This window comes from Electrophorus electricus, chromosome 9 (assembly GCF_041902795.1).
Source record: "Electrophorus electricus isolate QZ-2024a chromosome 9, ASM4190279v1, whole genome shotgun sequence".
Taxonomy (NCBI): Eukaryota; Metazoa; Chordata; class Actinopteri; order Gymnotiformes; family Gymnotidae; genus Electrophorus; species Electrophorus electricus.
The window spans coordinates 6,590,280-6,605,412 of record NC_137505.1 but is presented as its reverse complement, the minus strand read 5'-3'; the positions used below and the strand labels follow the sequence as shown (position 1 = coordinate 6,605,412).

At 46.2% G+C, this 15,133-nt stretch overlaps 1 protein-coding gene across 11 annotated transcripts in view; it reads left to right on the top strand.

Moving 5' to 3' along the window:
- Positions 1 to 1,908: 1,908 nt before the first annotated feature.
- Positions 1,909 to 15,133, top strand: part of st6gal2a (ST6 beta-galactosamide alpha-2,6-sialyltranferase 2a) — a 35,129-nt gene continuing 21,904 nt past the window's right edge. For 2 of the 11 annotated variants that reach the window (XR_014125187.1, XM_081720298.1), the window contains exons 1-2: positions 4,232 to 6,188; positions 9,276 to 9,373. Coding sequence is in view for 4 of the 11 variants with exons in the window: in XM_081720298.1 (XP_081576424.1) it covers positions 6,128 to 6,188; positions 9,276 to 9,373 (159 nt within the window). In the remaining 7 variants the exon portion in view is untranslated. The other 9 variants (XM_081720302.1, XM_081720305.1, XM_081720299.1 and 6 more) reach the window with 8 other exon arrangements.

The following is a 15,133-nucleotide window of genomic DNA, read 5'->3' as shown; positions in this document are numbered from 1 at the left end:
ACAGGGGGGTTTAGAGGAAGAAGATGATGAAAATATAATGATTGGGAACTAAGAGACTTCTAAATAGGATGAGGGAAAGAGAGCGGGAGAGAGAACACACAGTCACTCTAGCAAAACCCTGACAGTAAGTCAGACTGAGCAAATGGCAACAAAAATGGACAGGACTCATAACCGGCAGTATGCCTGCAGCCCTGGGTAGCGTAAAAAAATGGCAGGCTGATGTCTGCTCTTTATGTACAGCCGCACACACCACAGCAATACTGATGAGGACCAGGGAGAGACTGTCAGCCCTGGGAACGATCCGAGTTCCCGAGCTACAGCCAATCCGTAGGAAAAGCCACGGACGGAAGCATAAACAGGCCGATAAGACGCAGACTGAAAACTCCGCCGCATATCTACTCTAATTGGGAGGGGAGCCGTAGGCTTTGATGCATATGAGGTGGAGCGGTAAAACACCTCCACAACCAGCTGCAGCTGCTCCACACATTCAACAGGTAATGGGGTGGAGCGCGCACAAAGGTCTGGGCTGACTGCGCTCTGCCACTGAACCGTGACCCGCTGTGGCGTTCGTGAGCACTTAGAGCGAGCGGGAAGCTCGATTAATGAAGATGCGGTTGGTTATGGGCTGGGGGGCATACCTTTGAAGAGAAGAATCAGGCCAAATGCGCTTTATCTTCGTTCTCCTCAAAGCTTGCAGGAGCAAAGAGAGACTGGGGACTCCGAGTGGCCTAGATGGAGAGACAACGACTTGGCTGAATGGAAATTTTCGAGATGCACACACACACACACACACACACACACACACACACACACACACACACACACACACACTCTGTCATACATCAAGAAGAGGGTAATCGCGTGAGCCCTTGATCGCTTACTTTACCTGTACAATTACGGTGGTTTTCCTTTAAATAATTAGTCTTATTTAAGCAGCTTTGGTAGACAGGTGATTGTTGATCTGTAAACCAAAGACCAGTTGTTGGAACACACTGAAGAAATTCAGACGCATGGGGGCTGTGCAGCTGCCGGAGAATTGGGAGGGGCCACATGAACGTCTGGGAAGGCTGAATTAAGGACACCGCCCCTGTTTTGCAGCTTGGTTGAGGGATGCATAACAGCTTTTTAAACAGGGCCAGGGGCAGCTCGTTGGATAAGGTACACCACCAGTTCTCACAGGTTTGCTAATTCCAGTCCCACCACTTGACAAATTACCCCTGAGCAAAGCCCTTAACCCTTAATCGCTCAAATTGTATTCAGTCATAATTGTAAGTTGCTTTTGGCTAAATGTTGTAAACGAAACTGCACCTTCTGTTGCTATTAGTGATGCTGCCATTATCCAATTAAGTGTAAAGAAATGTTTCCTGTCGTGTTACTGAAGCCCTTCAGACTCACTGTATGGTACTCAGGGGCTCAGCTTTAATTGGCCGAAAGACAAGAACCACGTGATGCCAGAGTTAATCAAAGGAAGAGCAGAACGTCCTGGAATAAGGCACATACTTAATTTAAAGATAATGAAACCTATCAGCACAAAACAGACAGGGCGGAGCTCGCAGAAAGCCAGTTCCTAGATACTCCAAACGAAACGGAGGTATAATCAAGTATGTTTCTTCACCTTCATCTGGAATCATACTGCAAAAACAAACAATTCTGACATACTTTTACCGTATAATAACATTTCCAACATTTTTAACATCGACGGGATTCAGTAGCATTTTAAGTGCAGTCCGAATAAAAAAAATACTTAATTTTTTTTTAATAATGAAAATATAAATTAAATATATATATATATATATATATATAATTTTTTTGCATAGACACAAAAGGTGTAGTGTCGGCAACCTATGGCTGCAGCCTCGAATTATCCACACCCGACGACAGTGGCGCCCCAGCGAACGCGTCTCCTCCCCCACGCACACAGCAGCACAGAAGCCTCGGAACGCTCGCTCGCTACATTCGAAGCATCAGCAGCCGTGTCCGCAGCATGCCGTTCGCTCGCGCCGTGCGGAGACCGACGAACAATAGCGCGTGAGAGGAGGACGAGGATTGCACGGCGCAGTCCGGCTATGCACGCGGGCTGAGTTGCCGGGTAAGACTCGCCTCCGCCGGGCCAGCGGACGGCCGCTTTGTGTCCGCAAACTACAGACCTTTGCACGGGGAAAGTATTCGTAAGCGTGAGGAGTAAGCTATCGCGCGTGCACGGCGGCCAAAAGGACCATCTCGACCTCCGATTTTATGTCGATGTATAATCTCGAGATGATTAGACGGCAAACGTTGATTTGTTCGAGTTGTTGTTGTTGGCTTTTTTTCTTTGCCTCCCCGCACATCCGTATATCAAGTTTGGATCGACGGTATAAGAGCCATCGCGCGTGTTTAAAACGATGTGGTGTAACGCCTCCAGCGCAAAACCGCGGATTGCTGGCCAGGTAGTGTTGCGCTCGCGGGGCATCGCTGAGTTCGGCTCGAGCAACGCTACGGCACACACCCTTCTGTGTTCGGTGAGTGGCCTGGGATTAGGCATGCCTCCCCGCGTGCGCTGCAGCCCGCGCTGGAGCGGTGCTCGAACGCCGACGGTGGCGAACTCATCCGCGAGCACTCACGCGCGTGCAGCGTTGGCGTGACTAATCTGTACCTGCGATTTGTTCGATTTGTTCGGCATGACTCTTACAACCACATTATAGCCAGCGTACCAGTACGCTGTACTCAAGTGGGGTGTGTGTGTGTATACAATTTGTCAAATGTAATATGTTTTTGTTTATTTCCTTGCATGTTTGTTTGCTGGAGGAGCCTCCATGCATAGTGGCATGTTTTTTTGCAGAATTGCCTTCTGTCATCAGCTGAGGTTTTCCATGGTGTGTTTGTACCATTTCTCAGGTTTATTGTTTGTGCTCTTACAAGCTGAGGCTGGAGTGGCTTGTTCCTGACCGGCTGTTCTCACGAAGCCTGACCTGCGTTATCGGCCAGGCAGAAGCTTTATTCAGCCCGATCGTCTCTCTCCGGGGCCACGTCTGTGTTATCAAAAGGGATAGCCCCGTAATCTTCTCCGTACCTGCTAGACAGTAGAGCTTTACATGGGCTGTGCAGGCAAGTCTGGACAGGCTGGCAGTGAACTGGAGGACACATAGTCAGTCAGACCTTCCCCAGGTCTGTCTTTGATGTGCCGGGTTCTCCTCTGAGAGTAGAGCGAGGCATGGCGAAGCAGCTGGCTCCGGCCAAACGCCAGGTTGTTTGTTTCTTTCCACTGTTGTGTGCTAGGGTCTAATTGCAATCAGGTGTGTGTGTGTGCGGTGCGAGTCGAGGGTCAGCCTGGATTCAGACTCGCCCAACAAGGTCAAATGGTTTTGAAGTGCCTGTGATTTCAGGCAGAAGTTGTTTGGTTGTTTTTAAAAGAATTTCAGCTTGCTAATCACAAGCCACAGGGAGCAGCTGGTGAGAAAAAGGGGCTTAAAAAACACCAACCTCTGACATTTTGGTAAAAACCCTGACGCCTGGTTCACCTGATGGCGTCTGCAGCGATTCTGGTTCCGAGTTTGATTCCGGGAGAAGTTGGGTTTCCTGCAGCACATTCCTGTCCGGCGTTGGCCTTTTCCGAAAGCATGGACAGGTGCTGGTACTTCTCCCGTGATTATGCTGTTCTTCTGTCTGTCACTTTTCGTTGTGGGTCGCGGCGGGCTGAGGTGGTAAATATTGACAGAGTGCTTAATGCTTGACATGCTATCAATATTCCTCAGCTTAGTATCTCCCTTGTCATTAAAACAAAAACAAAAAACGTGGATTATAATTAGAGAGACCGCAAGCCACCCTCTGATACGTTTCCTCTAATGCACTGATATGTCTAAGGCTGGCTCTATTTATGCACACAGGATGTGTCCAGTATTGTAAAACAGATGTTGAATAAAGCCTGTGTTGTTTGACAATTATTTACTTCACTGTCTTATTTTATTAGATTCTATGCCAAGTTAGTCCAATATCACATTCTTAGTTTTAGGAATATTTTTGAAATAGTCAGATATTAGAATGAGCCATCTGCTTATAAGTTGGGTTTATGGAGCCTTTGACAGATATTTACAGTGTGAAACATGTTTTAGTCTTTTTTAGCTGTTATACTGGGTGTGTAAAAAAAAAAAAAAAATATATATATATATATATATATATATATATATATATATATATATATATATATATATATATATATATATATATATATGTGTGTGTGTGTGTGTGTATGTATATATCTCATTCCAGTGAGTGGGCACTAGTAAAAGGTGTCAGGTGCACTGAAACAAAACATCCTGTTTCGGTTTCGCTTATATTCCCATGGCGAAGAGTATATGTACACCTGACCACATACCTATTAGCTTGTTCCGAAGCCATGGGATTGAACGTGGAGTCAGTCCTCACCCACAAGACTCCGCACGTTGTAGCTGTAAGAGTTTGGAGTAGGTCTGTGGGAATGTGTGCACATTCACTCCAAAGAGTGTTTATGAAGTCAGGCACCGATGTTGGCTGAGAAGGCCCAGCTTGAGAAGGTTGTTCCAATTTCTCCTAAAAGGTTTCATTGGGCTTGAGGGTACTTCTTTGGTGTGGGGTTGCTCCACACCAAACCTCTCAGACACTCTTTTATGCACCTTGCTCTGTGCACAGTCAGGCTGGCACAGGAAAGGAGTTTAACCAAACTGTTTCCACAAGTTCCACAAGCGTATATCCTTTTATGCTGTAGCAATAATGTTGCTTCACCAGAAGCAAGAGTCCTAGTACAACCCTGAAAACCGGCCCCAGATCAAGCCCACCCCCCAAACCCCCACCAAAACCTCTTGTCTGCGTTATACATTCCAGCAGATAACGTTCTGTCGGCGTTATCCAAGTTTGGATTTGTTCATCGGAGTGCCAGGGTAGTGAAGCACGTCACCGCTACAGAGAAGACGCTTCCACTCTCCCAGAGTCCAGTGTGGTTCTACACCACGCCGGTTGACCCTTTGCATTGTGGTCCGTGATCTTTGGCTTGGGTGCAGTTGCATGGCCATGGAAATCCATTTCATAAAGCTCCTTGCACACAGTTCTTGTGCTGATGTTGCGTCCTAGGCAGTGGGTACAGCAGGAACACCTCAACTCCATAATTGGGGGTGTCCGGATACTTTTGGCGAGATATTGCATCAGTGATGTTAAGATGTATTCATCAGATGTTGCATAAATGGAGGCTGCCAATGTGCTGATATTTAAAAAATGAAAAATAAACGCATCTAATAAACACTTACCCTGTGATCAAAACCAATTTACACATGGAAAAAGGCCACAAAAATTCACAGGATATGGGACTCTGATACAGACAATGAGCTGACTTCAGAGCACAACAGCAGTGTTTAAGATAGGTGGATCACAACTTAGAATTGATATTAAAACGTATGACAACGTATTTAGTACAGCCGTAGAGGTGGTTTGCCTCACTAGGTGTTCACATTGCGTTCTATTGTGAGATGAAATGAAGGATTTTTTCCATCCACTTGTACATGCTTGCGCATGTTAACAGGTCTGGGCTCAGTTCCACATGGTGTTCTAAGGAAAAACTTCACGTTAAACTCTCAAAGTCCGGGTGGTTTTAGCGGTGCGAAGTTTGACTGCGAATGCACAGTGCTCGACCGACTGGAGTTTTAGCGTGCGCATTAATGGACAGTGTGCTACCCAACGGGGACACCACTCCGGTCAGAGGTTAGACAGAGAACTGAATCATGGTCGCTTATCAATAAACGATACCCTTCGCAGAAGGAGTGATTTGGAAAACTCCAGTGGTCTAGTTTTACTTGGTCATTCTTTTTTCCCCCCCCTTTGCCTTCATACCATCTGTTTTTGTGCTGTAGAAACGCATCAGCTCTTAGTCACGGTGTGGTCCAGTGTTGTAACTCTTCTTATTCCTTCATCTGACACTGTCTGCTTTTGAACACAGGAAGTGGTTGTTTTGGTGTGAAAAAAAACCCAACCTTTTTTGAGATTCCTCGTTTTAAACGTTTTTTTGTTCCTAAGAAAGGCTTTGCCGCCGTCGGATCCCGCAGTGGCGAGGTCTGATGGAGGCAGCGTCTGATAAAGTCGGACGTGGCTGCGCCCGAAGGCCGGACGCCTCGCGTGAGCTCGGATGTCCCGGCAGTCTGCTGCTGCTCGCTGCTCTCCCTCGGCGTGGTCGGGGGGACTAACAGGTGTGGGTGAGGGGCCAGTGGGTGACGCCGTCACACATGGTAGGGTTGTCTTGGGCGGGGGGGTGGGGGGTGTAATCAGATATAACAGCTATAGACTGGAGCCTCAGCCATGAGTCAGCGACCACATTCAGCTTGCATTCAGCAGCAAGTTTCAGGCCTCTCGGAGACTGAATGAGCTTCAATTAGCAGTTCACACAGTTAGGGTAATGGAGTCTGACTGTTGGCTTGTAAACATTTGCTCTTGGTGCAAGAAGGCAGGTCCGCAGTAATGCACTGCAAACAAATTCCGAAGAAAACTCACTGAGATCTCTTTGGCCACTTTATTACCGCTGGGGTCGGCGGGCTGGATGTGCCGTGCTCCACATTCACCGTTTGACCTCCTTTGTCTCGTGGAACGAAACACTCCCTGACCAACTGCTAGCTGAGGTCACGGGTATCGGAGCCAACACTGGATATTGAAGCACTGTTGGAGGTTTTGTTTTTAATTTTAAAATGTTCATTGTATGAAAGACACCCAAAATTTTGGCATCCTTGGGTCAGAAAAACTGCAACAATTCAAACCTGAAAACAAATGTTGAATTACCCTAATTAATAATATTTGCCTGCATGGCATATGCTCTAATCACTGTAGTGGTGGAATGCTTTACCAGTGTTTAGACATAAAAACACAACTTGAGGTGGTTTTTTTTTTGTCTTAAAAACAGTTTATACTTTCAAATTATCGAGTTATGATCATCTCAACTTTGTCCTCATCTTTTATTGTTGGGTGAAAGTTAATAAGCAGGAAAAAGACACCGTGTCCTTGAATCAGAATCAAGCTCACTCTACATTAACAAACTTTTCTTTTAGCCATGTAGAAACTCTAACTGAGCTTTGCCCTTTACTAAGTCCAGTAATGTTTTCTTAAGAAGGAAATATAAGACTGTTTCCTTGTTTGATGTTAAGTAAATGGTAAATAAAATAAAAAGGAAGTATCAGAATGTGGTGTGAGTCATGGTCTGCTGCGCGCCGGCTCTCAAATAAAGCTGGTGCCGCTGGGGAAGAAAGCTCACAGGTAAAGATCTTTTTTGATAAGCCCTTTGCAACACACGCAAGCTGTGGACGTGACGGATTCTTCTCACTTCTCAATGCTATTAAAAATAAGTCCAGTAGTGGGAATAAAGTCCAAATTGGAGCCACAGTTTTGAAGATGGTGTTAAAGGGTACCTTTGAACACGCAGTCTTTTGGCTGACTTTGTAGCAGTAACACTTTTTGTTTGTAGCCAATAAACATTTTACGGTTAGCGTCTTCTGCAGTAGCTCCAGGGGAAACGATGCGTCTTGGCAGAACATCCTTTCCGCAAGGGGACGTGGGATACACCAGGAGCAGTGCAGACAGAGAGTAGCGCTAATTGCTTAACAAAGGGCTGTGGTCAGTGCCACTCATTTCTCTGATGCTCCCTTTGACTTGACCAGACAGCGCGGGCATCGGGTCACGCGCCACGGTTTTCTTTTCTTAATTAATTACTGTTTTTTTGCTTTAATAAGTGAGAAGAGTCACTGAAAGCATTTGACGTTGTTGAACACCTTGTTTGCTTAAAGATTCTGACTAAAAATGAAAATAGCATGATTTGATATGAACCAATGAAGCCTAAGTTTTCCCATCCTGCACCGCAGTCTGTCTCTGCTCGGCACACGTGGCTCTGAACCAGACCTGCCACTTGGTTCAGGCCAAGTTTTGCTTAATTACGTTGGTGTTTTGTGTCTGTGTGTGTTTGCATCATTTCCTGTGTGTGTGTCTACGCATGCATGTGTGCCCACGTCCACTATGCATTTTTGTAACTTCCTGCCACACTAACAACATGGGTTGTATTGAAATTGGCTAAATCTGGTTTTCTTGCATTGCTGTTCATCAACCTTTTCAGTGTGTTGCGTCGCTGGGCGTGTGCATCACTGGCACGTCGCTGGGCATTGCCTGTGTTGATTTATTCAGGCAGGACTCATGGCCACATCAGGAAGTGCTTTCAAGATGTATAAGACAACACTGTGTGTATATGGCTCTGATTGGTATCCGGTATATCATCTTGCTGGTTGGTTTACTGAAAACACGATCTAGAGATCTTATGGCTCCAGCTAATGCTCCAGCTAATCGCTCGTCTTGGGCCGTGGAAATTTACTTGAAACTTGCGTACAAACTCGCGTTAAGCTGTGTTTTAGAGTTGAAACCTGGTAGATCAACAGTGCTTTCCAGATCTTATTTCCCCTCTCTTGTTCGCAATTAGCATCTGTGTGTGTGTGTGTGTGTGTGTTTTTTGTTTTTTTGTTTTTCTTCCAGTATTCAGTACCCAACCCCCCACCCCCTGGGAAGCTAAATCCATTTTTGCTTGCTAATTTTATTCATGCTGGGATTTGTGGACACACAGCATATATGTGAGCAGAGTATTCGTAACTGGTGCCTTTCCAATGTCTACAAGCAGTCACGTACGAGGATAATGTTGTTTGATCCTCCTACACAGCTTCTATCACAACTGTGGTCACATTTCACTGGTGCCCAGTCTTCTGAACAGAAGCTAGCCAGAATCTGTAGTTTTATACATGCGTGCACGCGCGCTAGTGTGTGTGTGTGTGTGTGTGTGTGTGTGTGTGTGTGTGTGTGAGAGTGAGAGAACGTGAACGATCCTAATTCTCCACATACCTTTTTAATATTGTACGCTGTGTTGTCTGGGACTTCAGAAGCTCCCAACAGAGCTTGTGGGGTGTGTGTGGGTGAGTCACACATTTTCCTGACTGGTTCGGAGCAAGAGAGATATGGAGAAAGGAGAGAGATATGGTGGCAGTTGGGTTAAGACAGCTCAGTCTGGGGTATGACTCTGCTCTAGTCCTGGCTCGAAAGGATATAAATGATCGCGTGTGAGTGTGTGTGTGTGTGTGCGTGCGTGTGTGTGTGTGTGTGTGTGACTCTAGTAATTATAGGCCTGGCTCTGAGAGTTGCAGTGCTGGGCAGCACTACTCAGTTGAGTGTCCCCATGCAGGTGGTTGTGATGAGACCTAATTTCCACCCAGATAATGATGTGTGTGTGTGTGTCTCTCTCCCTTTGTTGTGAGCAGTGGAGACTGTTTGGAGCTGCTTCTGTCTGATGCTGGCTTCTCTTCATAGGAACAGTTGGGACACCTCGTCTGCGGGCAAGACGTCACTCTGTGCCCAGGTACGCGCCGGAAATACCAGCAGCCAATCTCTCAGGGTCAGGGTTCACGTGTGCTTCCCATTGAACAGATGGAGCTTGACATGAGAGCAGCTGTGTGTGGGGTGGAAGGCGGTCATTCCATATCGGACCAGACCGGCCCCTTGGAACAGAGGCAGAAGCTACCCGCTTTGCTGTGGTAGCGACAACTGGCACCTCATACACATTGCATTTGCCATGGGAGTGTGGGTGTGTCCAGGAAGTGAGGGGAGTGAAAACAGGAAGAAAAAAAAAGACTGTTGGGTCGCGTTTGGATAGACATGCAGCAAGCTTTGACAGAGTTCCTGTAGCTCACCTGGTTGAGGGGCATTGGCAACATCAAGGCTGTCAGTTCCATTCCCAATCAGTACATATTGCACTCTGGATAAGAGTGTCAGCCAAATACTGAAAATCAATCCCGTTCTTCAATGTTGCCATTACACCAGTACAGGGCTGCACAATATAATGATGCATAGTTTGTGTTCCATGTTTCAAGTCTGCTCTGACACACTTGTCTTTTTTCCTTTGGAACTAAGGTTTTGAAGACCATCTAACACATCTAATATGGTTATTTACAATTATAGATCCTTTGTCCTATCCTAGATATTCACCAGGAGTGTGTCACGGTAAAAACGACTGCGTTCTAAACAAGACGCTTTGCTTAACGCTAGAAATGTAATCTGACACCCTTGTCCAAAGTTAAAGAAAACAAAAAAGTAAAAACAAACCCGACACACATCCTTATGCTAGAATAAATAGGTTAGTATCAAGAATACCATCAAGCTACAGCCCTGGTTAAACCAGAAGTCAAAGACAAAAGTTTTTACGGTGTATTTAAGCACGCAGTGTCTCAAAGAAGAGTCTTCGGTCTTCCTTTGAAGACGACCAGTGTCTCAGTGGTACAGACGGCCAGAAAAGACGTCCGGCCACCTGTGCGCCACGGCGGTGTTCGTGTCGTGAGGGATGATTGGTCAGGTTGATGCTGTATTACAAGCCTGAAGGCAGCGTGGAGTAGAGCAGGGTGCATTTTGGCTTTGTCGACAGGCATCAGTTTTTAAAAGTGTGATGCCACTACAGGGAACCAGCCGAGAAAACGCGTAAAGAGCACGAGCGACTTTCAGGAGGTTAAAAATAAGTTGTGCAATTGCATTATTGTTGAGTTGCAGGGGTCTGATGGGTCACATGGGAACTCACCAGGAGCGAGTTGCAGTAATCGAACCTCAAGATGAAGAAATGGCTGTACTTCCTGATGTTTTAGTAGATCCTGCATGACACAGTCAAGTTATCAGTATGAGGAGAGAGTGACAGATTATCCAGAAGTTCCCCAAGGTTGTGTGCCATGAGACTTGGAGCAATACAGGAGTTATAGAGTGATATTCCAGGGTCTTAAACTGGGGCGACATCTCCAGTGATGTATAGCAGCTCTTGCTGGGATTTGGCGTGAAGTGTTGAGGTGCCATCCACGAAGAGACTCTCGGCACGCCAAGATGACATCCAACTGATGGTTGTCTCAACGCACCAGTGGCCAGGTGTACGACTTCACTGATAGGTCGGTTATAGAGGGAGGACACGAGAAGACCAAGCACTGAGCTTGCGGGATGCCAGTGGAGAATTTGAGTTTGAGGTAGACCATTGCCATGCTGTGCCTCTAATCCCAAGGCTCGTGAGGCTGATCATGTGGAAGGCTGCTGAGAGATTGGGATTTATGCGGGATGACTGGTTGCTTCTCAGTAACAACTACCTGCCATTTCTGTGGAAAGTCCCCCATTAAAACCGGACTAGTTAGAATCCTGTAGGTCGTTCTGTGATGGCGAAAGCTGATTGTAAACGGTGCATTGAAGAATTTTAGAAAGAAAACACTGATACAGTTTGGTAGTTGCAGATGGGCCAGCACATATAAGCTTTATTTCAGACAATGATGAGTCCAATAACAAACAGTACCCTACGAGTACTCCAAGTACTAGCGTTTGTTACTCCAACATGGATGCAAGATCAGTGGTTGTTTTAAATATTCCAAAAATAGATGGGTCTTCAGTCTTGAAGATTGCAAGGGACTCTGCTGTACGAACAGCCAGAGGAGGTTTGTTCTACGATCAGGGAGCCAGGACAGAAAATGTTCTTGATGCTTGTCTTCCATGAGACATGAAGCATGGTTTTTCAAGCCAAGCCGTACTTGAGGTTCAAAGTACTCAAGGTACGGATCGGGCTTTGACCACTTATATTATGTATGGAGGGGCTGGTCCATTTTGGCTTCGTATATGAGCATAAAGTTTTTAAATCTTATGCGTGCAGCTACTGGAAGCCAATGAAGGAAGCGCAGCAGTGGAGTGACATTTGAACTTTAGAAGATTTGAAAAGTTGTAGAGGTCTGATGGCTCTTAGAGGAAGACCAACAAGTAGCGAGTTGCAGAAGTCTAGCTTTGAGATGACAAGACTGCACAAGCACCTGGGTAGCTTCTTGCGAGAGAAAGGACCGAATCCTTCGTAGGAGAAATCTGCAAGACCGGGTCAGATATGAAACATAAGTTGAGAATGACAACTGGTTGTCAAGTTCTGCCCATGCTGTGAGCTTCAGGTGATACAAGGAGTTCTCAAAGGAAACTGTGAGTTCATGGTAAGGGCTGGGAGTTCCTGGGATGTACAGAAACTCGGTTTTACTGGGGTTGAGCTTCAAGTGTCAGTCAAGCATGCTGAGATGCATCTGGAAACCTGTGTTGGAGGGTGGAAAATGGAGAATTAATTGGATGTCATCAGCAGAGCAGTGGTAGGAGAAGCCATGAGAAGATATTACATCACCAAGAGAATGAGTATAAAAAGAGAAGAGGGCCCATCACTGACCCCTGGGGGACACTAGGGGAGAGTGGATCCTCTCCAGGTTACCTGATCGGACCATCCCTCCAGGTAGGACTGAAACCAATTCCGTTCAGAGCCAGTCACAACAAGGCAGGAGAGAGCAGAGAGGAGAATGTTGTCAGAGGCTGCTGAAAGGTCCAGAAGAATCAAGAGGGGTGACGGTTTGGCAGCATAAGGTTTCTCAGCTACTGCTGTGAGGGCTGATTTCTGTTGAATGTGCCGGTTTGTAGCCAGACTGTTTGGATCGTTGAGCTGGTTCTGGGTGAGGAATGGAGATAATTGACCGTGAACTGCTCGTCCAAGAGCGTTTGAGAAGAGCGAGATACCGGTCTGTAGTTGGTTATGTTGGAGCCATCAAGTGTTGCCTTCTTTAAGATGTCCAGAGGATAAGGAGTCGTTGATGATGGAGGATTGACAGGTTTTGTGCATCTTTTCATCAAAGGAAGTGCTGATCATCAGCAGTGTAGGAGGATGATTGAGGAGGAAGGGGGTTGAGAAGAGAGGAATAGATGTTACGGGACTTGCGTCATTTGGATGTTGCTTTCTTTGTAGTAGTCACGTCAGAGGAGGACTTTGCGAGAATATGATAAAAGAGGAGATCAGTCTCAACTTGACTTCCTCCTCTTCCTTCCAGTGGTTACGTTGACGACTACAGCCGAGGAAGGTCAGCTGAAGACCAGGTCGTTTCCACCCGTGAGACGGCGGGGAGGTGAAGGGTTCATTTGGCCTGACCTTCAAAGAGAGGGAGAGTGCAGAAGGACTGCTACCTAAGTAGGGAAGGTGGAGTTAAGGTGGAGGTAAGATGGAGGTGTTAATATGGGTCAGTGCTTAGCCAAGAGAAAGCAAGGGGAGATGGTACTTGGTCAGGTAGACGGTCACTGAGGTCAAGCAAGAATAGCTTGAATCAGCTTTCTGGTTTTCAGGACGTCAGTTCCGTAACTCGCCTAACATCACCTTCTCAGACTGTGAAGGGAAGACGAGATTGCCGCTTTTATAAGTGTTAGTCCTGCCCCTATAATCCCAATCTAAGCATGATTACTAAACAATTATCATGATGGTATCCCAACACTCACGCTAAATAAAACATCATCGCCTACCCTGCCAAGAGCGGATGAACACACCAACAGTTCTTCTGCTTTATCGTGGTATTATGCATAAAAAGATGTTTTATCTTGCCTACTGTTATCCAAAAACACCAAAACTGTTGCTTATTAATGAAATCATGTATAAGGTGTGTTCACATTCCTGACTGGGGCAAAAGTTTCAACACTTTCCAAGAAATCTAGAAGGACTTTTTTAGAGGCTGTGAGGCCTGGCGTCTTGCTGCTGTTAGGCCTACATCGTTACCGTGATGGACAGGGGAGCTCCCGACTTGAGAGAGGAGCAAAAGATGGCTAAAAGTTTGATCTCCAGTGTTAACACGGAGAAGGAACATCCTGGGCCTAGCCTAGTGATGAGAGACTACAGCCCATGCCAAAAGGATCATGCTCAATTGTGAATTCTGTTTCTGCCATGTGTGTGCGTGAGTCTGTGTGTGTAATGCAGTGGTAACTTTTTGGTGTTTTTGCAAAGGGGTTTCTAAAGCTTTATGTTACATAAAATGTACTGAAACCAGCAGGTGAGTTCTGTTGAATTGAGTATTAATCCTTTTGTTTCATTTTACAATCTGCCGTGTTTGTTTAGTGGACTAAAGTGTATCTCTTAACATGTCATATCAATGTGACAGGTCTGCAGTGCTCATTTTACAGTGACATTTGAGTGCTCAGTTACTAAAAGCTAAGAAGTTGTAACTCAGAACACAAGGCATATATCCAAGGTTTTTGATGCAATATTTGTTTAATAGTCTCTCTGTACTTGCAGTAGTTATGCATTTTCTCATCATCTCATAATTTTTCTGTAAACAGGAAACTATTCATCTTGTAAAAGATGCCGCAAAAAGCCGTGTTAACAGTTCAAGTTGTTGGTGCCGCAGAACCTCCACCAGCTGCTGGGCACATGTTGGAATGGGGGCGGGGTAAATCATGAGGTTTATAGTTGATTCTCTCTGACTCAGCAGTGGGACAGTGACCTGGGATGTGTTTGTGGAAGTGTGGCTCTGGTGTGAGCAACAAAATGCAGATCCAAGCACTCTGGGTGGCGATCTGGGAATTCCTGTTATCTGTGCCTGTCCTGCTTCCTGGAGCAGCAGCCGCACAAGAATAATATCGTTTCTGACGCGAACGCCACATATGCTTCTGCATGGAGCTGAACGCGAGGAACGCCAACGTGCCTTCTCGCTCGTCCGTGCAGCGGAGGCAGAGAAATGGGAGATTTCTCCAATCCCTTTCTCTGTGAGGTTCCCCAGGTCAGTTCTGTAAAGTTCAGTTCTGCTCCCCCCCACGTCTCTGTTTCTCCGAGGGCTGGGCTGATGGATTACCGTGTGGCTGTGATGAGGTCCGTGTTCTGTTGCATGCAAGGTCACTACAGCCGTTCACGCCAGATCCGAACAGCGATGAGACTACGTGGAAACATTTCACTGAGCACAGGGTGAGTTCTGGCGATTCATAGTAGTACCTCATTATGTGAACAGGAGACTTGTTAGAAAAAGTAAATATTTATTAATGCGTAGAGAACATGCTAGTTGAGACATGAACACAAACATTTTGAGGAAAGGGTCGAAGGGACGAAACACACACGCACGCACGCACACACACACACTCACCACGAGGCATATGGGTAGCTGCTGTGCCTCCATGCGGTTTGAACTCTTAATGTTCACCTTGCCCTTTTCTGAGTGTGTGTAGTGCACGCTAGACTGTACCATCGCAGGCGTCCAGCAGCCGAGCTGTGTGTGTCCAAAACGGAGGGTGTTCCAAAATGCAATAATTCTTTAATTGATTTGTTGACCAGCAA